The following is a 23,840-nucleotide window of genomic DNA, read 5'->3' as shown; positions in this document are numbered from 1 at the left end:
TTCAATCCTGAATGCCGAATTTGCGGCCCTCTAGAAGATGAGCACTCTGTAATCACCACAGGAGAGACACCCTTGTCCTTGGATATAGGGTTATCCGCTGATGCATCTGAGGATGCGATCCGGACCATTTGTCCAGCAGATCCCACTGAAGAGTTCTTGCGGGAAATCTGCCGAATGGAATTGCTTCGTAATAAGCCACCATTTTTACCAGGACTCTTGTGCAATGATGCACTGACACTTTTCCTGGTTTTAGGAGGATCCCGATTAGCTCGGATAACTCCCTGGCTTTCTCCACTGGGAGAAACACGTTTTTCTGGACTGTGTCCAGAATCATCCCTAGGAACAGTAGACGTGTCGTCGGAAAAAGCTGCGATTTTGGAATATTTAGAATCCCCTCGTGCTGTCGTAGAACTACTTAAGATAGTGCTACTCCGACCTCCAACTGTTCTCTGGACCTTGCCCTTATCAGGAAAGCGTCCATGTTTCTTTTAAGAAAAATCATCATTCCGGTCATTACCTTGGTAAAGACCCGGGGCGCCGTGGACAATCCAAACGGCCGCGTCTGAACTGAAAGTGACAGTTCTGTACCAGGAACCTGAAGTACCCTTGGTGAGAAGGGCAAATTTGGACCTGTAGGTAAGCGTCCCTGATATCCAGTGACACCATATCGTCCCCTACTTCCTGGTTCGCTATCACTGCTCCGAGTGACTCCATCTTGATTTGAACGCTTGTATGTAAGTGTTCAAATATTTCAGATCTCACCGAGCCGGTTGGCTTCAGTACCACAATATAGTGTGGAATACTACCCCCTTCCTTGTTGTAAGAAGGGTACTTTGATTATCACCTGCTGGGAATACAGCCTGTGAATTGTGTGAGGGGGAGACGTCTCGAATTTCCAATGTACACCTGGGATATTACATGTAGGATCCCGGAGTTCCCTTGCGAGTGTTGCTGAAACTCTTGAGATGACCCCCTACCGCACCTGAGTCCGCTTGTACGGCCCCAGCGTTATGCTGCGGACTTGGCAGAAGCCGTGAGGAGCTTCTGTTCCTGGGAATGAGCTGCTTGCTGCAGTCTTCTTCCCTTTCCTCTACCCCTGGGCAGATATGACTGGCCTTTGCCCGCCTGCCCCTATGAGGACGAAAGGACTGAGACTGAAAGACTGTGTCCTTTTCTGCCAATATGTGACTCGGGGTAACAAAAGGTGGATTTTTCAGCTGTTGCCATGGCCCACCAGATCCAATGGACCGCCCCTTTATACGGCAATACTTCCATATGCCGTCTGGAATCTGCCTCACCTGACCACTGTCGTGTCTTCGTCTGGCAGATATGTACATCACATTTACTCTTGATGCCAGAATGCAAATATGCCTCTGCGCATCACGCATATATAGAAATGCATCCTTAAAATGCTCTATAGACAATAAAATCCTGTCCCTGTCAAGGGTATCAAAATTTTCAGTCAGGAAATCCGACCAAGCCCCCTCAGCGCTGCACATCCAGGCTGAGGCGATTGCTGGTCGTAGTATAATACCAGTATGTGTGTATATACTGTTATGATATTTTCCAGCTTCCTATCAGCTGGCTCCTTGAGGGTGGCCGTATCTGGAAACGGTAACGCCATGTTTTTTATAAGCGTGTGAGCGCCTTATCCACCCTAAGGTGTGTTTTCCAACTCGCCCTTACTTCTGGCGGGAAAAGGGTATACCGCCCATAACTTTCTATCGGAGGAACCCCACGTATCATCACACACTTCATTTAATTTATCTGATTCAGGCAAAACTACAAGTAGTTTATTCCCACCCTACAAAATACCCTTATTTGTGGTACTTGTGGTATCAGAAATATGTAACACCTCCTTCATTGCCCTTAACATGTAACTTGTGGCCCTAAAGGAAAAATACGTTTGTTTCTTCACCGTCGACACTGGGGTCAGTGTCCGTGTCAGTGTCTGTCGACCGACTGAGGTAAATGGGCGTTTTTACAAGCCCCTGACGGTGTCTGAGACGCCTGGACCGATACTAATTTGTCCGCCGGCTGTCTCATGTCGTCAACCGGCTTGCAGCGTGTTGACATTATCACGTAATTCCCTAAATAAGCCATCCATTCCGGTGTCGACTCCCTAGAGAGTGACATCACCATTACAGGCAATTTTCTCCGTCTCCTCACCAACATTTTCCTCATACATGTCGACACACACGTACCGACCTACTGCACACACACAGGGAATGCTCTGATAGAGGACAGGACCCACTAGCCCTTTGGGGAGACAGAGGGAGAGTTTGCCAGCACACACCAAAAGCGCCATAATGTATATAACAACCCTAGAAGGTGTTGTTTCTATATATATATGCGCTCTTAATATATAATTATATCGCCAATTTATGCCCCCCTTCTCTTTAACCCTGTTTCTGTAGTGCAGGGGAGAGTGGGAGCCTTCCTCACCAGCGGAGCTGGTCAGGAAAATGGCGCTGAGTGCTGAGGAGAATAAGCTCCGCCCCTTTCTCGGCGGGTTTTTCTCCCGGTTATTAGGAAAACTGGCCTGGGTTAAATACATACATATAGCCTTAATGGCTATATGTGATGTATTTATTTGCCTCTAAGGTAATCTATATTGCTGCCCAGGGCGCCCCCAGCAGCGCCCTGCACCCTCCGTGACCGAGATCAGTGAGCCGTGTAGCAACAATGGCGCACAGCTGCAGTGCTGTGCGCTACCTTCATGAAGACTGAGGAGTCTTCTGCCGCCTGTTTCCGGACCTCCGTTCTGCCGTTCTTCAGCGTCTGTAAGGGGGATCGGCGGCGCGGCTCCGGGACGAACCCCAGGCTGACCTGTGTTCCGACTCCCTCTGGAGCTCAGTGTCCAGTAGCCTAAGACTTCAATCCTCCTGCACGCAGGTGAGTTGCAAGTCTCTCCCCTAAGTCCCTCGTTGCAGTGATCCTGTCGCCAGCAGGAATCACTGATTAGAAACCTAAAAAAAACCTTTTCTAAACAGCTCTTTAAGAGAGCCACCTAGATTGCACCCTCTCGGACGGGCACAAAAACCTAACTGAGGCTTGGAGGAGGGTCATAGGGGGAGGAGCCAGTACACACCATGTGACCTAAAAGCTTTTTTAGATGTGCCCTGTCTCCTGCGGAGCCCGCTAATCCCCCATGGTCCTGACGGAGTCCCCAGCATCCACTAGGACGTTAGAGAAAATGTCAGGAGATATCTATAAAAGTGGTAAAGTGCAAATTATGCGTAAAGGTGCAGCACCACAGTGGCAAGAGGATATAGTAAAGTGCTAGCTTTATAAGAACCATTTTACCTTAAAATCGAGGTTAAGACCCCCTGGTTTTAAGGTGTTGCACTCATAGATCTGCTTCATCTCCGCCTTTGCTAATTGAGTGGGGAGATCCCTCTGTCTCCAGTGCCCCTTTATCCACTGTATCCCCACGAACCTTTTAATTGCAGATGGGCACTTATTGTGGATTAGGCGAAAATGGTCGGATAGGGCATGTGTTGTCAGTCCATTCCTGATGTTTCTAACATGCTCGCTTATCCGGACCTTCAGAGGTCTTGAGGTCCTCCCAATATAAAAAAGGCCACATGTGCATTCTACAGCATACACCACGTTCTTAGTGTTACAAGTAATGAATTCTCTGATGGTAATCTTTTTTTCATTAATTGTCAGTTCACTAATTTTGCTGTTGCCCCGCTTTTTATGGTTCGGCATCCCATGCACATGCCCACAAGCGGATTTACCGCTAGGCAACATAGGCAGCCGCTTTGGGCCCGGTAGTTCTCAGGGGGGCCCGGCCAACAGGGCTGTATTACAGACAGCAGCTGCATGAGTGAAAAAAATTGCGCTGGCCAGGCTGGCTGAATGCTTCCAGGTTTGGACTGACTCCCGGGCCCGCCTACCCCCTGCACATACTCATACGGTTGGTTCTCTATTGGAGTGGGAGAAGGGACCTTCTGACGTATCTAAGGGAGGAGACACGTCACCAGGGGGAGGAGCTGCGGCCGAACAAGGTACCCGAAAAGTACCCTCGCGGGCTCGCTTCGCTCGCCACGCTTCGGGCACGGTGGCTCGCTCCGCTTCGTTCCGCTCGCCACCTAATTACTAAAGGTAATAGTTGGTGGTGTGGATACTAGACCAATTGTACCGCTGGCGTAGCTCCTCCCCCTTGTGTCGTGGCTCCTCCCCCTGACGGAAAAGGTCCCTTAGGCCACTTGGATCTAGTCTCTAGGGCTAGATCCAAGTGGCCTAAGGGACCTTTTCCGTCAGGGGGAGGCCTGCTCCCTGCAGCAAGCTGTCATTCTGCAGCTTGTAGTGCTTATCCTCGTCCGGGTCATACTTGCCTACCTGACCCTCTCCATGTTCCTGGCCTTTCCTGGTAATGTATGATTGCCATCACCTGTGGTGAGCTAGTTAATTGATAAGAAAGATGTTTCTCCACAGGTGATGGCAATCATACATTACCAGGAAAGTCCAGGAACAGAGCATTTTCTCCCTCATGGAGAGGGTCAGGTAGGCAAGCATGGTCCGGGTGCTGTCAGCCGGCACATCAGAAGTGGGCAATTAACGTGAAAGAAGAGCTAATGACATGGCCACATTGGTAGCACCAATGTTTTCTTTAGAAATCCCATCCCTACCCAGAAGTGCACAAGGTACAAAACAGAGCACGCGCAGTAGCGAGAACAACATCCGCTCAGTCACTCGCGCAGCAGGGGCCAAGTGACGCCGTGCGGCAGCAGCACGTGTGCATTGTTTTGGTGCGTTCCTGTGACGCGAGCCCCCGAGTTCGGCTATGACCGCGACTGTGCCCTGTGCGCATGCGCGCTGGTGACGGCGGTGGGAGGAGGAATAATGTGAGGAAGAGCGCACGGGAAGCGGCGCAGGTCCTTGACCCAGTGATCCCCTCTGTAACACCGGCCTGGCCGACCAGGCGCCGCTGTCACCTGAGTGAGTCGCCAAGAGGGGACCCGACATGTCACAGACAGCAATGTCAGAGACTTACGGTATGGTGCGGGGCCTGGGCACCGGGGTGTACGTTGCATATGGCCAGTAATAACCGGGGTGGCTGCGGCTAGTGTCCCTGTGGGGGTCAGAGGTCAGGGTCCTGGGTCACATTGCTGCAGATGTAGCTGCTCGCTGTGCTGTGTGCGGGGAAGGGTCAGGCAGAGAGCCCGTGTCAGGGTATGCTGCCTGTATTACACACCGTGCAGCTGCTGCAGTCTGGCCGGAGGGGGTTGTGAAGTATATAGGAGAGCTGGGGAGTAGTGCAGCGAGTGTGTCCTAATGCTGCGGGGCAGAAGCGTACATAGGGCTATGCTGTAGCTTTCTGTAAGGATACTTCACATCTGCTGCTGTATGTGGAGACGCTAGTTACAGCTGATAGCAGTGAGTGCTCCCTCACACCTATTGCTGGTGTGTGTGCTCCATCTGTCCACGGATAGTACTGTAGGTGGGGGTGAAGGTCCTATATAAAAATGGCATTACAATTGAACTACTTTTGTTAGTGGCTGCTACAAATAGCCTGTAAAGCATATACATTGCTATGGCAAAAACACACAAAGTAGTTTGCCATTATACAATAAAACTATATTTACTACACCGTTACAGTGATTCATACGTTTGTTTGCGTGTCAGACATTATTTATCCGTTTAGGACGGTTTCAGTTTTTATATTTTATTGGCTCACAAGGCAGTATGTTTGGTTTTTTATTTTAATATAAATTATTGCTACTTAAAATATTAAGAAATCATTTTTTGTTACAGTGAAAATTTTACAAGCAAGCAGCACAATGAAGATGCACAGGATCATGTTAATTATGCTTATCTTCTGTTTTGAGCACTGTTATTTCTCTGACGTCCTAAGTGGATGCTGGGACTCCGTAAGGACCATGGGGAATAGCGGCTCCGCAGGAGACTGGGCACAACTAAAGAAAGCTTTAGGACTACCTGGTGTGCACTGGCTCCTCCCCCTATGACCCTCCTCCAGACCTCAGTTAGAATCTTGTGCCCGGCTGAGCTGGATGCACACTAGGGGCTCTCCTGAGCTCCTAGAAAATAAAGTATATTTTAGGTTTTTTATTTTCAGTGAGATCTGCTGGCAACAGACTCACTGCTACGAGGGACTAAGGGGAGAAGAAGCGAACCTACCTGATTGGAGCTAGTTTGGGCTTCTTAGGCTACTGGACACCATTAGCTCCAGAGGGATCGAACACAGGACCCGACCTCGATCGTTCGGTCCCGGAGCCGCGCCGCCGTCCCCCTTACAGAGCCAGAAGCATGAAGATGGTCCTGAAAATCGGCGGCAGAAGACTTCGGTCTTCAACAAGGTAGCGCACAGCACTGCAGCTGTGCGCCATTGCTCCTCATGCACACCTCACACTCCGGTCACTGATGGGTGCAGGGCGCTGGGGGGGGGGTGCCCTGAGCAGCAATATTAACACCTTGGCTGGCAAATTAATCACAATATATAGTCCTAGAGGCTATATATGTGAAAAATACCCCTGCCAGAGATCCATAAAAAGCGGGAGAAAGTCAGCCGAAAAAGGGGCTGGCCTATCTCCCTCAGCACACTGGCGCCATTTTCTCTTAACAGTGCAGCTGGAAGACAGCTCCCCAGGCTCTCCCCTGTAGTTTTCAGGCTCAAAGGGTTAAAAAGAGAGGGAGGGGCACTAAATTTAGGCGCTAAATTGTGTATTATAGCAGCTATAAGGGAAAAATCACTGTGGGAAGTGTGAATCCCTGTATTATATAGCGCTTTGGTGTGTGCTGGCATACTCTCTCTCTGTCTCCCCAAAGGACTTTGTGGGGTCCTGTCCTCAGTCAGAGCATTCCCTGTGTGTGTGCGGTGTGTCGGTACGGCTGTGTCGACATGTTTGATGAGGAAGGTTACGTGGAAGGCGGAGCAGATGCCGATAAATGTGATGTCGCCCCCTGTGGGGCCGACACCAGAGTGGATGGATAGGTGGAAGGTATTAACCGACAGTGTCAACTCCTTACATAAAAGGCTGGATGACGTAACAGCTGTGGGACAGCCGGCTTCTCAGCCCGCGCCTGCCCAGGCGTCTCAAAGGCCATCAGGGGCTCAAAAAACGCCCGCTACCTCAGATGGCAGACACAGATGTCGACACGGAGTCTGACTCCAGTGTCGACGAGGTTGAGACAAATACACAATCCACTAGGAACATCCGTTGCATGAGCTCGGCAATGAAAAATGTATTACACATTTCTGACATTAACCCGAGTACCACAAAACAGGGGTTTTATGTTTGGGGAGAAAAAGCAACCAGTGTTTTGTTCCCCCATCAGATGAGTGTATGAAGTGTGTGAAGAGGCGTGGGTTCCCCCGATAAGAAACTGGTAATTTCTAAAAGTTACTGATGGCGTACCCTTTCCCGCCAGTGGATAGGTCACGTTGGGAGATATCCCCTAGGGTGGATAAGGCGCTCACACGTTTGTCAAAAAAGGTGGCACTGCCGTCTTAGGATACGGCCACTTTGAAGGAGCCTGCTGATAAAAAAACAGGAGGCTATCCTGAAGTCTGTATATACACACTCAGGTACTATACTGAGACCTGCAATTGCCTCCGCATGGATCGAGCTGCTGCAGCGGGGTCTGTTACCCTGTCAGGACAGGGATACTATTTGGCTAACCATAGAGCATATTAAAGACGTAGTCTTATATATGAGGGATGCACAGAGGGATATTTGCCGGCTGGCATCCAGAATTAATGCAATGTCCATTCTGCCAGGAGGGTATTAGGGACCCGGCAGTGGACAGGTGATGCTGACTTTAAAAGGCACATCTGCCTTTATAAGGGTGAGGAATTGTTGGGGATGGTCTCTGGGACCTCGTATCCACAGCAACAGCTGGGAAGAATTTTTTTTTTTACCTCAGGTTTCCTCACAGCCTAAGAAAGCACTGTATTATCAGGTACAGCCCTTTCGGCTTCAGAAAAGCAAGCGGGTCAAAGGCGCTTCCTTTCTGCACAGAGTCAAGGGAAGAGGGAAAAAAGCTGCACCAGACAGCCAGTTCCCAGGATCAAAAATCTTCCCCCGCTTCCTCTGAGTCCGCCGCATGACGCTGGGGCTCCACAGGTGGAGCCAGGTGCGGTGGGGGCGCGTTTCGGGAACTTCAGCGACCAGTGGGCTCGCTCACAGGTGGATCCCTGGGTTCTGCAAGTAGTATCACAGGGATGCAAGATGGAGTTCGAGGCGACTCCCCCTCGCCGTTACCTCAAATAAGCCTTGCCTGCTGCCCTCGGAGAAAGGGGAGGTAGTACTGGCGGCAATTCACAAGCTGTACTTCCAGCTGGGGATAATCAAGGTACCCCTCCTTCAACAAGGGCGGGGTTACTATTCCACAAGGTTTGTGGTACCGAAACCAGTCGGTTCGGTGAGACCCATTCTAAAATTGAAATCCTTGAACACTTATATACGAAGGTTCAAGTTCAAAATGGAACCGCTCAGGGCGGTTATTGCAAGCCTGGAAGAAGGGGATTACATGGTATCACTGGACATCAAGGATGCTTACCTGCATGTCCCCATTTACCCTCCTCACCAGGAGTACCTCAGGATTGTGGTACAGGACTGTCATTACCAATTCCAGACGTTGCCGTTGGTCTGTCCCAGGCACCGAGGGTATTTACCAAGGTAATGGCCGAAATGATGATACTCCTTAAAAAAAAAAAAAAAAGGGGGAGTTATAATTATCCCTACTTGGACGATCTCCTTATAGAGGCGAGGTTCAGGGAGCAGTTCTTGGTCGGAGTAGCACTATCTCGGGATGTGCTACAACAGCACGGCTGGATTCTGAATATTCCAAAGTCGCAGCTGGTTCCTACGACGTGTCTACTGTTCCTGGGTATGGTTCTGGACACAGAACAGGAAAAAGTGTTTCTCTCGGAGGAGAAGGCCAAGGAGTTGTCATCTCTAGTCAGAGACCTCCTAAAACAAATACAGGTGTCGGTGCATCAATGCACGCGAGTCCTGGGTAAGGTGGTAGCTTCTTACGAAGAAATTCCATTCGGCAGGTTCCATGCAAGGATCTTCCAGTGGGATCTGTTGGACAAGTGGTCCGGGTCGCATTTTCAGATGCATCGGCTGATAACCCTGTCTCCAAGGGCCTGGGTGTCGCTGTTGTGGTGGCTGCAGAGTGCTCATCTTCTAGAGGGCCGCAGATTCGGCATACAGGACTGGGTCCTGGTGACCACGGATGCCAGCCTTCGAGGCTGGGGGGCAGTCACACAGGGAAGAAACTTCCAAGGACTATGGTCGAGTCAGGAGACTTCCCTACACATAAATATTCTGGAACTAAGGGCCATTTACAATGCCCTAAGTTAGGCTAGACCCCTGCTTCAACACCAGCCGGTGCTGATCCAGTCAGACAACATCACGGCGGTCGCCCATGTATACCAACAGGGCGGCACAAGAAGCAGGATGGCGATGGCAGAAGCCACAAGGATTTTCCGATGGGCGAAAAATCATGTGTTAGCACTGTCAGCAGTGTTCATTTCCGGAGTGGACAACTGGGTAGCAGACTTTCTCAGCTGGCACGACTTCCACCCGGGAGAGTGGGGATTTCATCCAGAAGTCTTCCAAATGATTGTACACCATTGGGAAAGGCCACAGGTGGACATGATGGCGTCCCGCCTCAACAAAAAGCTAAAAAGATATTGCGCCAGGTCAAGGGACCCTCAGGCGATAGCTGTGGACGCTCTGGTGACACCGTGGGTGTACCAGTCGGTTTATGGGTTCCCTCCTCTTCCTCTCATACCCAAGGTACTGAGGATAATAAGAAAAAGAGGAGTAAGAAATTGTTCCGGATTGGCCAAGAAGAGCTTGGTACCCGGAACTTCAAGAAATGATCTCAGAGGACCCATGGCCTCTGCCGCTCAGACAGGACCTGCTGCAGCAGGGGCCCTGTCTGTTCCAAGACTTACCGCGGCTGCGTTGACGGCATGGCGGTTGAACACCGGATCCTGAAGGAAAAGGGCATTCCGGAGGAAGTCATTCCTACGCTGATTAAAGCTAGGAAAGAAGTGACCGCAAACCATTTTCACCGCATTTGGCGAAAATATGTTGCGTGGTGTGAGGCCAGGAAGGCCCCAACGGAGGAATTTCAGCTGGGCCGTTTTCTGCACTTCCTACAGTCAGAGGTGACTATGGGCCTAAAATTGGGTTCCATTAAGGTCCAGATTTCGGCTCTATCGATTTTCTTCCAGAGAGAACTGGCTTCACTACCTGAAGTTCAGACTTTTGTTAAGGGAGTGCTGCATATTCAGCCTCCTTTTGTGCCTCCAGTCGCACCTTGGGATCTCAACGTGGTGTTGGATTTCCTAAAGTCACATTGATTTGAGCCACTTTAAACCGTGGAATTAAAATATCTCACGTGGAAAGTGGTCATGCTGTTGGCCTTGGCTTCGGCCAGGCGTGTGTCAGAATTGGCGGCTTTGTCATGTAAAAGCCCTTATCTGATTCTCCATATGGATAGGGCAGAATTGAGGACTCGTCCCCAGTTTCTCCCTAAGGTGGTATCAGCTTTTCATTTGAACCAGAAAGGAAAAATTACCAGCGCTGGCTGATCATGTAGATAATGAACACAATCCAATAACCAAAGGGCTTAAATATAAAAAATATCACATTTATTTTACACATGTAAATGAATGATTAAACAATAAAATAAAACCATTAAAATAAAAATATGAATAAAATTGTATATCAGTTTTCCATAAAAATCCTGCAGGTCTAAATGAAACTGTGGAACTAAACTCTGTCATTTAAATACATATATATTATCTGTCTCTTTTTCTTAATATAATTACTCTGACATGCTTGAGAAGTACTTTGTCAATGTACTTCTTTTATATATGTTTATTTTATTTAATTTATTTTATTTATTGTCTAACACATTAACTTTTTATTCATGTTTAAATTTTGACATTTTTATGTCAGGAAAAGATTTGTTCCAATCTCTATATAAATTGTCACATGATCTTTTCAAACAGATATGAATAATACATTCACTTATTAACCATCCTGTATAGCTATCTCTTTCTTATTATATATACATATTACTAATATCAGTGTTGAAATTCCCCCTTAGAGATGTAATAGATACCATGGAAACTACAAAGTTTGCTTTCCATATAAACACTTCCTCATTTTCTCCGGTCATGTGACTGAAACTAAATATACGTCACGTCATGCCATCAGCCGCAAGTACGGCTGAGATAAGCCAAGCATGGTTATGTGAGTCCGGTCACGTGACATTTTACGTGACGACACCGGACATAACCACACAGATATACATCACCTAGCAACCTAATTTGTTTCAGTCACCTGGTGTGTCACATGCTAAGAACAATATACCTCCATTAGATAGGTTGCCGATCATGTGACCTTACCAGTCACATGATCGAGGCTTCCCAGATTACTACACAGACACATATTACTTAGCAACCGGCTTTTGTTGGGGTCATCTGGTGTGTCACGTGATAAGATCAATACACTTCCATTGGATGGGATACCGATCACGTGATCTTACCGGTCACGTGATCGGGGCCTTCTAGTTTTGTATACACATTCTAATAAAGAAAATACTTTTATCTTTCTAGCACAAACTCGTTTTTATTATCTATTAGGATATTTAAGTGTGTGGGACCAATTAGTTTATAGATATATATATATTAAAGTATATTTTTCCAAGGGGCTTACATATTGCAATTATGTGTGAACCACATGTGTAATTAATTATTGCCACAGACATCAGTATAAAAGGGCCTCATGACAGCCACTACCTTACTTGCTCCTGAGGAAGCTGGATCATTTAAAACCAGCGAAACGCGTTGAGCTACTACCTTATCCTGATATTCATCAGTACCACTGGCTTTCCTGACACTCGGCATTACCACAACTGGGACAGTCTCTAGCAGCATCCACCATTCTGGACGTATTCCTCCACGCTAAAGAGGACAACCTATCCAGCTAAATACAGGTGGACTCTATCTGCTCCAAGGATCACTGGTAACTACCTCACATCTGCAATTTTTTCGGTTTATGCACAAATAACCGATTAGTGATGGACATCTCCAGTGATCAAGGTCCCTATGAGTGTCAATAAACTGCCTAACGTGGACTTTCTAATAATAATTCAGGCACCTTGTGGCATTTTTTATGGAAAACTGATATACAATTTTATTCATATTTTTATTTTAATGGTTTTATTTTATTGTTTAATCATTCATTTACATGTGTAAAATAAATGTGATATTTTTTATATTTAAGCCCTTTGGTTATTGGATTGTGTTCATTATCTACATGATCAGCCAGCGCTGGTAATTTTTCCTTTCTAGTTGTTTATACCTTGGGGACTTACCATCCCCTTACCAGCTGCTATTGATAGCGCACCCAATTGTTCTTCTTTCTATATTTCATTTGAACCAACCTATCGTGGTGCCTGCAGCTACTAAAGACTTGGAGGCTTCCAAGTTGTTGGACGTAGTCAGGACCCTGAGAATTATGGGGGTAATTCCAAGTTGATCGCAGCAGGAAATTTTTTAGCAGTTGGGCAAAACCATGTGCACTGCAGGGGGAGCAGATATAACATGTGCAGAGAGAGTTAGATTTGGGTGTGGTGAGTTCAATCTGCAATCTAAATTGCAGTGTAAAAATAAAGCAGCCAGTATTTACCCTGCACAGAAGCAAAATAACCCACCCAAATCTAACTCTCTCTGCACATGTTATATCTGCTCCCCCTGCAGTGCACATGGTTTTGCCCAACTGCTAAAAAATTTCCTGCTGCGATCAACTTGGAATTACCCCCTATGTTTCCAGGACAGCTAGTGTCAGGAAAACTGACTCGTTGTTTATCCTGTATGCACCCAACAAGCTGGGTGCTCCTGCTTCACAGCAGACTATTGCTCGCTGGATCTGTAGTATGATTCAGCTTGCACATTCTGCGGCTGGACTGTCGCATCCTAAATCAGTGAAAGCCCATTCCACGAGGAAGGTGGGCTCTTCTTGGGCGGCTGCACCAGGGGTCTCGGCTCTACAACTTTGCCGAGCAGCTACTTGGTCGGGGTCAAACACATTTGCTAAATTCTACAAGTTTGACACCCTGGCTGAGGAGGACCTAGAGTTTGCCCATTCGGTGCTGCAGAGTCATCCGCACTCTCCCGCCCATTTGGGAGCTTTGGTATAATCCCCATGGTCCTTACGGAGTCCCAGCATCCACTTAGGACGTCAGAGAAAAAACTGAATGAAATTTAAAACCTGTGTTATACATGCTTGTGCGCAGATGGTATAATCCACAGGTTCTCAAACTCTGTCCTCAGGACCCCACCCAGTGCATGTTTTCCAGGTCTCCTCACAGAATCACTAGTGAAATAATTAGCATCACCTGTGTATCTTTTAAAATGGGTCAGTGAGCATTAAATACACTTGTGCACCTGATAGGTGACCTGGAAAACGTGAACTGTGTGGGGTCCCGAGGACCGAGTTTGAGAACCGCTGGTATAATGAAACTGACTGATGTAGTAAATAAACCACTGTGCTTAAGCATAGATATGAAACAAAGGGGAGGAACAGAATTTTCAAACTGCTGCTTACAGCTTGCCGCAGTGATTTACGTTTAAACCCTCCACCCAAAAAAAACGCACAATACATTTTTTCATGGGATTGCTTTGTTAATCTGTTTTTCATGTGTTTAGGTGCTACAAAGCATTTAGGAAAGAAACCTATATATAAGCTTCTTAATAATTAAATAGTTATTGATACCTAATAGTCCACAATTGTCCACAAAGATTACATTAAAAGCTTTATTGTAGTTTTAATTGACAGGAAGCTGAAGCTTTGCAGCTCAAAACCTAATGTCATTGCTGAAGGGTAAATTGATCAGACAATGGTCCTGATGGAGATTATTTTAATGGAAAACATTAACAAAAATAGTCTACTTATACCAGTGATATCTATGCAGTTGTGTACATGCCAGGTGAATAGAACAGGATTTTAGTTTTATAGAAAATATACATGTTCTGTTTTGAAGCATTCAGACAAGGGTACTGTAAAAGAATGAGCTATTGCGTGTTATATTCATGTTTCTGCATTCTCTGTAAAGCTACACCTTTTGTATTCTGGATTTTTGTAAAGCGCTCTGAGTTCTTTTGGAAAAAAGTGCCCTATAAATACTGTTGTTTTTATACATCCCGGGATCCTGACAGCCCGTACATTAACTGCATCCAGACTCTGCCATATTTGCCAGTTAGAGCAGGGCCCAAATTGTGTGATTTTCTATTTCCCCTAATAGTGAGACAGATGTTCTAATGACTATTTACTATTTTTATTATTATTATTATTATTTGTTTATATGGCGTCACAAGAATTCTGCAGTGCTTAACAAAGTAGATAAACAAATGAGCAAAACAAGAAAACAGTGACTTAACAGTACGAGACAGTGCGGGGGGGGGGGGTTGTTCAAGTAGCTCCGACAATTTCGGCGCTATCGAATTCACCCCCTGCATATTTAATAATGTGCCGTTTTCGCCAGTGCCTTTTCACTTCTTTAGCGAAAAGGCATTGGCGAAAAATGCCTCAAAATCAGCCAAAACAGCACGTGTTTTTAAATACGTGAATTCGCTGATCCACTTGTTTTTCACTCCTGCAAAATTTTTTACCTAGATGAAAAAATCATCCCTTCTATTGAATATGCCTAAAAAAATAGCGAAAAGTGCAAACAGCCCAAATGTAATACCCCCTGTATGTAGGAGAAGTACATGGAATATAAACATTGCTGCATAACGTTGGTAGATACTGAGGGATAGGTGCCCTTGTAGGGAGTAGAAGAGAAGGAAAAGCACATAACTGGAAAGGGCCCTGCTCGTGAGAGCTTACATTATAAAGGGGAGGGACAGACAGGTGACACAGAGACATGGAAGAACAGAGGGTTAAAAATTATGAGAGATGGCTGAGTTTGATGAAGTATCGTGAGAGCCTGTTTAAAGTTTTGTAGAGAGGTGGAGAGTCTTAGCACTGATCATGTGGTTTTTTTCCATACTTAGTGCATCAGAGGCTGGAAACTAGAGTTGTACATAAAGTATTTTAACATAACATAATTTGGAGTTATACCAAAGTTCATATTATCTATATCTACACTAGGCAAAAAGGATTGTGAAGTTTGTTCTTTTCATCCACAGGTACTTATCCATTGCCATGACCAGACTCTGAGCTGAGGCTACAGATGTGTCCTTTCTTTATTGTTTGCTTCAGTTGTGTCAAATAGCCGCTCTTGGCTTGGCAGATCCTGCGCAACTCAGCCGCACATCTTTCTGACTACAATGTGCATCGTACTTGCATAAATAAAACAGCTGTCACGCTCGGTGAGGGTTGTAGACCCGGTTTGGGTGTTTGAGGAACAGGAGGTATGGATTCTTTAAATAGGAGCCGAGCCGGTCGGATAAAGGTCTTTCTCATAGGTTTATTTAAATGCGAGTGACAAAGGAGCATCAGGCATAAATAGCAGTGTACTGGGAAGCAGAAACTCCAATAGGATGCAGTCCAGAGAACTTGATACCGTGAACAGGCTGGCGGGTTTGGTAACTGCAGCAGCAGGTGCGAGAGTGCCGGTTAGACTGTATATAATTAACCACTATAGAAGGTTGACGAGCAAGAGCAGGGCCTATAAACACAAGGAACAGTCAGACGCTCAGAAAGAAAACTGCAGCAGCAGGATGCTATATCAACATTGCTGAGGAGTACAGCGAACTAGCTACACAGCAGCTGTGTGTATGAGGCATTGCACTAGCAACCTCTGACCAAAAAATCACCAGCTAAATACCTGCTGGTAACAATTCATTGGTCCAACACCTCCCAGAGCACCTGTGACTGCTGATTAGCTGCCGCAGTCACATGTGCGACATTTGTACATCTGTGTTTGACAGTCTGACTCTGTGTAAAAAGGGCTCCAATGCAAGCAGCTGCAGTTTTTATCGCTCAGAGTTCCTTTGTGCTTCATCTGAGACTTTATGGGGGATATTCAATTCTTTGAAAAGTCAGTTGGGTGTCTGTATTTTCCTATCTAATAGACAGGAAAATACAGACACCCAACTGACATTTCAAACATTTGAATTCCCCCCACAAGTGTCAAAAAACAATTTATATGCAGATATTGTTGCAGCCTAGGAGGGGGGTTCAATTAGCCACAGTAATTTACCACAGGCTAATTGTTCCTGAGCAGATCCGAAAAATAATCCTGGATAATTTACCTGTTTTCAGGTGCCGCAATCACGTTATCTCATAGGTTGGAAACTTAATCAGGAATCTGTGTGTTAATGCCCAAAAACAGGTAATTGAATAGTTAAAGCTCGAGGGTAACCATTTTTCACCCATGTTAAATTAACGTGGATAATTGAATTCCCCCAAAGAAAAATATTGGATGCTGCTCCTCTCTAAAGGCCTCTGTCGCACCATGGTGTACAGAAAACCAGTAGGTGAGTAAACATCTGTATGTACATTTTCTTTCTTAATCCGTGATATGCTGTTCTTTAACTGCAGCAGCCAAATCTTCAAACTGCCTTCTATTCTACGTGATCAATATGGGTCACTAAACAATTGTTATAAAATGATACAAAGTCATATAGTTTGGGGGCGTGACAACCTTCATAAATCATTAAACACAGCCCGAAACAATTGCTGCAACTTGTAGCTATAGTTTCTCTGTTTTACTGGTAAGTCCTGCAGTGCAACTGGAAGATGACTGCACAAACAGGTTGATGGTGATCAGAAAACAGTTGCATTGTGAAGGTGCAAAACTCTTAATTGAATTAAGCTGCAAAGAAAATGATGGCATGGGATAAAGGACTTATTACAAAAATATCACATGACCTTAGTCAGAGGTGGACGCAAATCGCTGCATATGAAGCCAGATCTGCATACATCTCATCACATGCTGGGGGCAGGCCAGTATCTGTGACGGGCCGCCTCCTGATGTGTCCGCAATTACAGTGTGACTGGCCGTCTCCTGATGTGTCTGCTGTCAGGCAGTCCGCCGCCATTTTTTTAATTTGGGCGGCTGTGTGTGACGTCACGCAGCCGCCCTTAAATCGCTCACGGCCGATGTCAATCATACTTCCTGGATGTGGCCGCAAGGAGAAGTCGTGCACTGCGTCCAGAGCGCATGCACAGACCATATGGATGCGCGGCTGCGTCCATCTGAATCAGCCCCGCTAAACGTGATCATGCTAATGTAGTAGTTACCAGACATGTCCACTGCACAGCAATTTTTACTCTCCCGCGCAAACAAAGCGGGGGAAGTTAAAGTCACTGTTGTCCGCAGGTGACACGTTGTTCTAAGTCATCAAAATATTTTTCTGCTGCAGGTATGGAAAATAGCTCTGCTAGAAAGTATCCTAGAAAACTAAAAATAGGCAGGTGATACTCTGCAAAAATTACTCTTGGGGACTATAATAAAAATGTATGTTACATGAAATATTAACTTGGAATTTCTCTAACGTCCTAGTGGATGCTGGGAACTCCGTAAGGACCATGGGGAATAGCGGGCTCCGAAGGAGGCTGGGCACTCTAGAAAGATCTTAGACTACCTGGTGTGCACTGGCTCCTCCCACTATGACCCTCCTCCAAGCCTCAGTTAGATTTCGTGCCCGGCCGAGGTTGGATGCACACTAGGGGCTCTCCTGAGCTCTTAGAAAGTTATAGTCTTAGAATTTTTTTTTTCAGTGAGACCTGCTGGCAACAGGCTCACTGCAGCGAGGGACTAAGGGGAGAAGAAGCGAACTCGCCTGCTTGCAGCCGGATTGGGCTTCTTAGGCTACTGGACACCATTAGCTCCAGAGGGATCGACCGCAGGCCCAGCCTTGATGTTCGGTCCCGGAGCCGCGCCGCCGTCCCCCTTACAGAGCCAGAAGCAGGAAGATGGTCCGGAAAATCGGCGGCATGAAGACATCCTGTCTTCACCAAGGTAGCGCACAGCACTGCAGCTGTGCGCCATTGCTCCTCATACACACTTCACACTCCGGTCACTGAGGGTGCAGAGCGCTGGGGGGGGGCGCTCTGAGGCAGCAATAAAAACACCTTGGCTGGCTAAAATACCTCAATATATAGCCCCTGGGGCTATATATGAGGTAAATACCCCTGCCAGAATCCCAAAATAAGCGGGAGAATAGGCCGCGAAAAAGGGGCGGAGCCTATCTCCTCAGCACACTGGCGCCATTTTTCCCTCACAGCTCGGCTGGAAGGAAGCTCCCTGGCTCTTCCCTGCATTTCTACAATACAGTAAGAGGGAAAAAGAGAGGGGGGGCACTAAATTGGCACTGTATACAGTATAAGCAGCTATTAGGGACATAACTCAGTTAGTCCCTGTATATATATAGCGCTCTGGTGTGTGCTGGCATACTCTTACTCTGTCCCCCCAAAGGGCTTTTGTGGGTCCTGTCCTCTATTTGAGCATTCCCTGTGTGTGTGGAGTGTGTCGGTACGGCTGTGTCGACATGTTTGAGGAGGATAATGATGCGGAGGGGGAGCAGATGCCTTTAGCAGAGATGTCACCCCCTGCGGGGCAGACACCGGAGTGGATGGTATTATGGCAAGAAATGAGTGCACGTATAGACTCCTTACATAAAAAATTTGACGACATGCCGACTGTGGGACAGCCGAGTCTTCAGCTCGTGCCGGTCCAAGGGTCTCAAAAGTCATCAGGGGCTCTAAAACGCCCGTTATCTCAGGTGGCACAAGTAGATGTCGACACGGATACTGACGCCAGTGTCGACGACGATGAGTCAAATTTAATGCCCGTTAAGGCCATTCGCTGCATGATTGAGGCAATGAAAGAGGTGTTAAATATTTCTGATTTACATCCAGGTACCACAAAAAAGGGTATTATGTTTGGGGAGAAAAAACTACCTGTAGTTTTTCCCCCGTCAGATGAATTAAATGAAGTGTGTGAAGAAGCGTGGGCTTCCCCTGATAAGAAATTGGTGATTCCTAAGAAATTACTAATGGCGTTCCCTTTCCCGCCAGAGGATAGGTTACGTTGGGAAACACCCCCGAGGGTGGATAAAGCGCTCACACGTTTGTCAAAAAAGGTGGCACTACCGTCCCAGGATACGGCCGCCCTTAAGGAACCTGCTGATAGAAGGCAGGAGGCGATCCTGAAGTCTGTATATACACACTCAGGCATTATACTCAGACCAGCAATTGCGTCAGCTTGGATGTGCAGTGCTGCCGCTGCATGGTCAGATAACCTGTCAGAAAATATTGACACACTAGACAGAGACACGATCCTGTTAACAATTGACCATATCAAAGACTCAGTCTTATACATGAGAGATGCACAGAGGGAAATCTGCCGGCTGGCATCTAAAGTAAGTGCACTATCTATCTCTGCTAGGAGATGCTTATGGACTCGCCAGTGGACTGGAGATGCAGATTCCAAAAGGCACATGGAAGTTTTGCCTTATAAAGGGGAGGAATTATTTGGGGATGGTCTCTCCGACCTAGTTTCCACAGCAACGTCTGGGAAGTCAGCATTTTTACCCCATGTCCCCTCACAGCCTAAGAAGGCGCCATTTTATCAGGTTCAGTCCTTTCGATCCCAGAAAAATAAGCGGGGAAAAGGAGGGTCTTTTCTGTCTAGAGGCAGAGGCAGGGGAAAAAGGCTGCAGCAAACAGCAGGTTCCCAGGAACAAAAGTCCTCCCCCGCTTCCTCTTCCAAGTCCGCCGCATGACGGTGGGGCTTCACAAGCGGAGCCAGGTACGGTGGGGGCCCGCCTCAGGAATTTCAGCGATCAGTGGGTTCGCTCACAGGTAGATCCCTGGATCCTTCAAATAGTATCTCAGGGATACAGGCTGGAATTCGAGGCGATTCCACCCCGCCGTTTCCTAAAATCCGCCTTGCCGATTGCTCCCTCAGACAGGGAGGCAGTGCTAGCGGCAATTCACAAGCTGTATTCCCAGCAGGTGATAATCAAGGTACCCCTACTTCAACAAGGCCGGGGTTACTATTCCACACTATTTGTGGTACCGAAACCGGACGGTTCGGTGAGACCCATTCTAAATTTGAAGTCCTTGAACACATACATAAAAAAATTCAAGTTCAAGATGGAATCGCTCAGGGCGGTTATTGCAAGCCTGGACGAGGGGGATTACATGGTATCCCTGGACATCAAGGATGCTTACCTGCATGTCCCCATTTACAATTCTCACCAGGAGTACCTCAGATTTGTGGTACAGGATTGCCATTACCAATTCCAGACGCTGCCGTTTGGACTCTCCACGGCACCGAGGGTATTTACCAAGGTTATGGCGGAAATGATGATACTCCTTCGAAAAAAGGGAGTTTTAATTATCCCATACTTGGACGATCTCCTAATAAAGGCACGATCCAAGGAACAGTTGTTAGTGGGAGTAGCACTATCTCAGGAAGTGCTGAGCCAGCACGGTTGGATTCTGAATATCCCAAAGTCACAGCTGGTCCCCACGACACGTCTAATGTTCCTGGGAATGATTCTGGACACGGCCCAGAAAAAAGTGTTTCTCCCGGAGGAGAAAGCCAGGGAGTTGTCTTCTCTAGTCAGAGACCTCCTAAAACCAAAACAGGTATCGGTGCATCACTGCACGCGGGTCCTGGGAAAGATGGTAGCTTCTTACGAAGCAATTCCATTCGGCAGGTTCCATGCCAGAATCTTTCAGTGGAACCTGTTGGACAAGTGGTCCGGATCGCATCTTCAGATGCATCGTTTAATAACCCTGTCTCCACGAACCAGGGTGTCTCTTCTGTGGTGGCTGAACAGTGCTCATCTTCTGGAGGGCCGCAGATTCGGCATACAGGACTGGGTCCTGGTGACCACGGATGCCAGCCTACGGGGCTGGGGGGCAGTCACAAAGGGAAGAAATTTCCAGGGACTATGGTCAAGTCAGGAGACTGCCCTTCACATAAATATTCTGGAACTAAGGGCCATTTACAATGCCCTAAGTCAAGCAAAATCCCTGCTTCTACACCAGCCGGTGCTGATCCAGTCAGACAACATCACGGCAGTCGCCCATGTGAATCGACAAGGCGGCACAAGAAGCAGGACAGCGATGGCAGAAGCCACAAAAATTCTCCGATGGGCGGAGAATCATGTACTAGCACTGTCAGCAGTGTTCATCCCGGGAGTGGACAACTGGGAAGCAGACTTTCTCAGCAGGCACGACCTCCACCCGGGAGAGTGGGGACTTCATCCAGAAGTCTTCAAAATGATTGTAAATCAATGGGGTCGTCCACAGGTGGACATGATGGCGTCCCGCATAAACAAAAAACTAGAGAAGTATTGCGCCAGGTCAAGAGACCCTCAGGCGATAGCGGTGGACGCCCTAGTGACACCGTGGGTGTACCGGTCAGTATATGTGTTCCCTCCTCTACCTCTCATACCAAAGGTACTGAGAATAATAAGAAAGCGAGGAGTAAACACAATTCTCGTGGTTCCGGATTGGCCAAGAAGAGCGTGGTACCCGGAACTTCAAGAGATGATCTCAGAGGACCCTTGGTCCCTGCCGCTCAGACAGGACCTGCTACAGCAGGGCCCCTGCCTGTTCCAAGACTTACCGCGGCTGCGTTTGACGGCATGGCGGTTGAACGCCGGATCCTGAAGGAAAAGGGCATTCCGGAGGAAGTCATTCCTACGCTTATTAAAGCCAGGAAAGATGTTACGGCAAAACATTATCACCGCATATGGCGGAAATATGTTGCATGGTGCGAGGCCAAAAAGGCCCCAACAGAGGAATTTCAACTGGGTCGATTTCTACATTTCCTGCAAGCAGGAGTGAATATGGGCCTAAAACTAGGCTCCATTAAAGTACAGATCTCGGCTCTGTCGATTTTCTTTCAAAAGGAACTAGCTTCAGTACCTGAAGTTCAGACATTTGTGAAAGGAGTGCTGCATATTCAGCCCCCATTTGTGCCTCCTGTGGCACCGTGGGATCTCAACGTGATGTTGAATTTCTTGAAATCACATTGGTTTGAGCCACTAAAAACCGTGGATCTGAAATATCTCACGTGGAAAGTGGTCATGTTATTGGCCTTGGCATCAGCCAGGCGAGTGTCAGAATTGGCGGCTTTATCATGTAAAAGCCCTTATCTGATTTTTCATATGGATAGGGCAGAATTGAGGACTCGTCCCCAGTTTCTCCCTAAGGTGGTGTCAGCGTTTCACCTGAACCAGCCTATTGTGGTGCCTGCGGCTACTAAGGATTTGGAGGACTCCAAGTTGCTAGACGTTGTCAGGGCCCTGCAAATATATGTTTCCAGGACGGCTGGAGTCAGAAAATCTGACTCGCTGTTTATCCTATATGCACCCAACAAGCTGGGTGCTCCTGCTTCTAAGCAGACTATTGCTCGTTGGATTTGTAGTACAATTCAGCTTGCACATACTGTGGCAGGCCTGCCACAGCCTAAATCTGTCAATGCCCATTCCACAAGGAAGGTGGGCTCATCTTGGGCGGCTGCCCGAGGGGTCTCGGCTTTACAACTTTGCCGAGCAGCTACTTGGTCAGGGGCAAACACGTTTGCAAAATTCTATAAATTTGATACCCTGGCTGAGGAGGACCTGGAGTTCTCTCATTCGGTGCTGCAGAGTCATCCGCACTCTCCCGCCCGTTTGGGAGCTTTGGTATAATCCCCATGGTCCTTACGGAGTTCCCAGCATCCACTAGGACGTTAGAGAAAATAAGAATTTACTCACCGGTAATTCTGTTTCTCGTAGTCCGTAGTGGATGCTGGGCGCCCATCCCAAGTGCGGTCTATCTGCAATACTTGTACATAGTTATTGTTAACTAAATCGGGTTATTGTTGAGCCGTCTGTTGAGAGGCTCTATCGTTTCATACTGTTAACTGGGTTTCATATCACGAGTTGTTCGGTGTGATTGGTGTGGCTGGTATGAGTCTTACCCGGGATTCAAAATCCTTCCTTATTGTGTACGCTCGTCCGGGCACAGTACCTAACTGAGGCTTGGAGGAGGGTCATAGTGGGAGGAGCCAGTGCACACCAGGTAGTCTAAGATCTTTCTAGAGTGCCCAGCCTCCTTCGGAGCCCGCTATTCCCCATGGTCCTTACGGAGTTCCCAGCATCCACTACGGACTACGAGAAACAGAATTACCGGTGAGTAAATTCTTATTTTTTAGTATATGTGTCATTAATATAAGTAACACTTGCAATGGTAAATTTCTGTTAAACCAAGAAATAGAATTCCTTTTCTAGAAATTTCTAAGAACCCCCTTGTGATTAACATACAAGAAAGATTGCATACAAACTGTAGCTTTATTTAAGATACTCGTGGGCAGTTGTATTAAGCCTGAAGAAGGGATAAAGTGGAAGGTGATAACCCACCAGCTAGTCAGCTCATAACTCTCAAGTTACTGGCTGGGTTTAAAAAGTGACAGGAGCTGACTGGCTGGTGCGTTATCACCTTCCACTTTTATCACTTCTTCAGGCTTAATACATCTGCCCCCTATGTATTTTCATCAGCATTTTTCAATTACCGTTAATAAATAAAACCTTGCATCACAAATGGTATTAACGTGTAATCATAACTACATTTCTCTTACGTCCTAGAGGATGCTGGGGTCCACATTAGTACCATGGGGTATAGACGGGTCCACCAGGAGCCATTGGCACTTTAAGAGTTTGAGAGTATGGGCTGGTTCCTCCCTCTATGCCCCTCCTACCAGATTCAGTTTAGAAAACGTGCCCGGAGGAGCCAGTCACAGCTAGGTGAGCTCTCCTGAGCTTTTCTAGTAAAAAGTTATTTTAGAGTTCTTTATTTTACAGTGATGCTGCTGGCAACAGCCTCCCTGCA

The 23,840-nt window shown here is 47.1% G+C and overlaps 1 protein-coding gene across 1 annotated transcript in view; it reads left to right on the top strand.

The window, feature by feature from the left end:
* Window positions 1–4,692: 4,692 nt before the first annotated feature.
* Window positions 4,693–23,840, top strand: part of LOC134910021 (ras-related protein Rab-4A) — a 308,271-nt gene continuing 289,123 nt past the window's right edge. The window contains exon 1 of the mRNA XM_063917561.1: window positions 4,693–5,003. Within this exon, the coding sequence (XP_063773631.1) occupies window positions 4,973–5,003 (31 nt within the window). The 5' untranslated portion in view covers window positions 4,693–4,972. The remainder of the gene's footprint in view (window positions 5,004–23,840) is intronic.

The sequence above is a fragment of the Pseudophryne corroboree genome, chromosome 4 (assembly GCF_028390025.1).
Source record: "Pseudophryne corroboree isolate aPseCor3 chromosome 4, aPseCor3.hap2, whole genome shotgun sequence".
Lineage (NCBI taxonomy): Eukaryota > Metazoa > Chordata > Amphibia > Anura > Myobatrachidae > Pseudophryne > Pseudophryne corroboree.
This window is presented reverse-complemented; position numbering and strand designations above follow the sequence as displayed.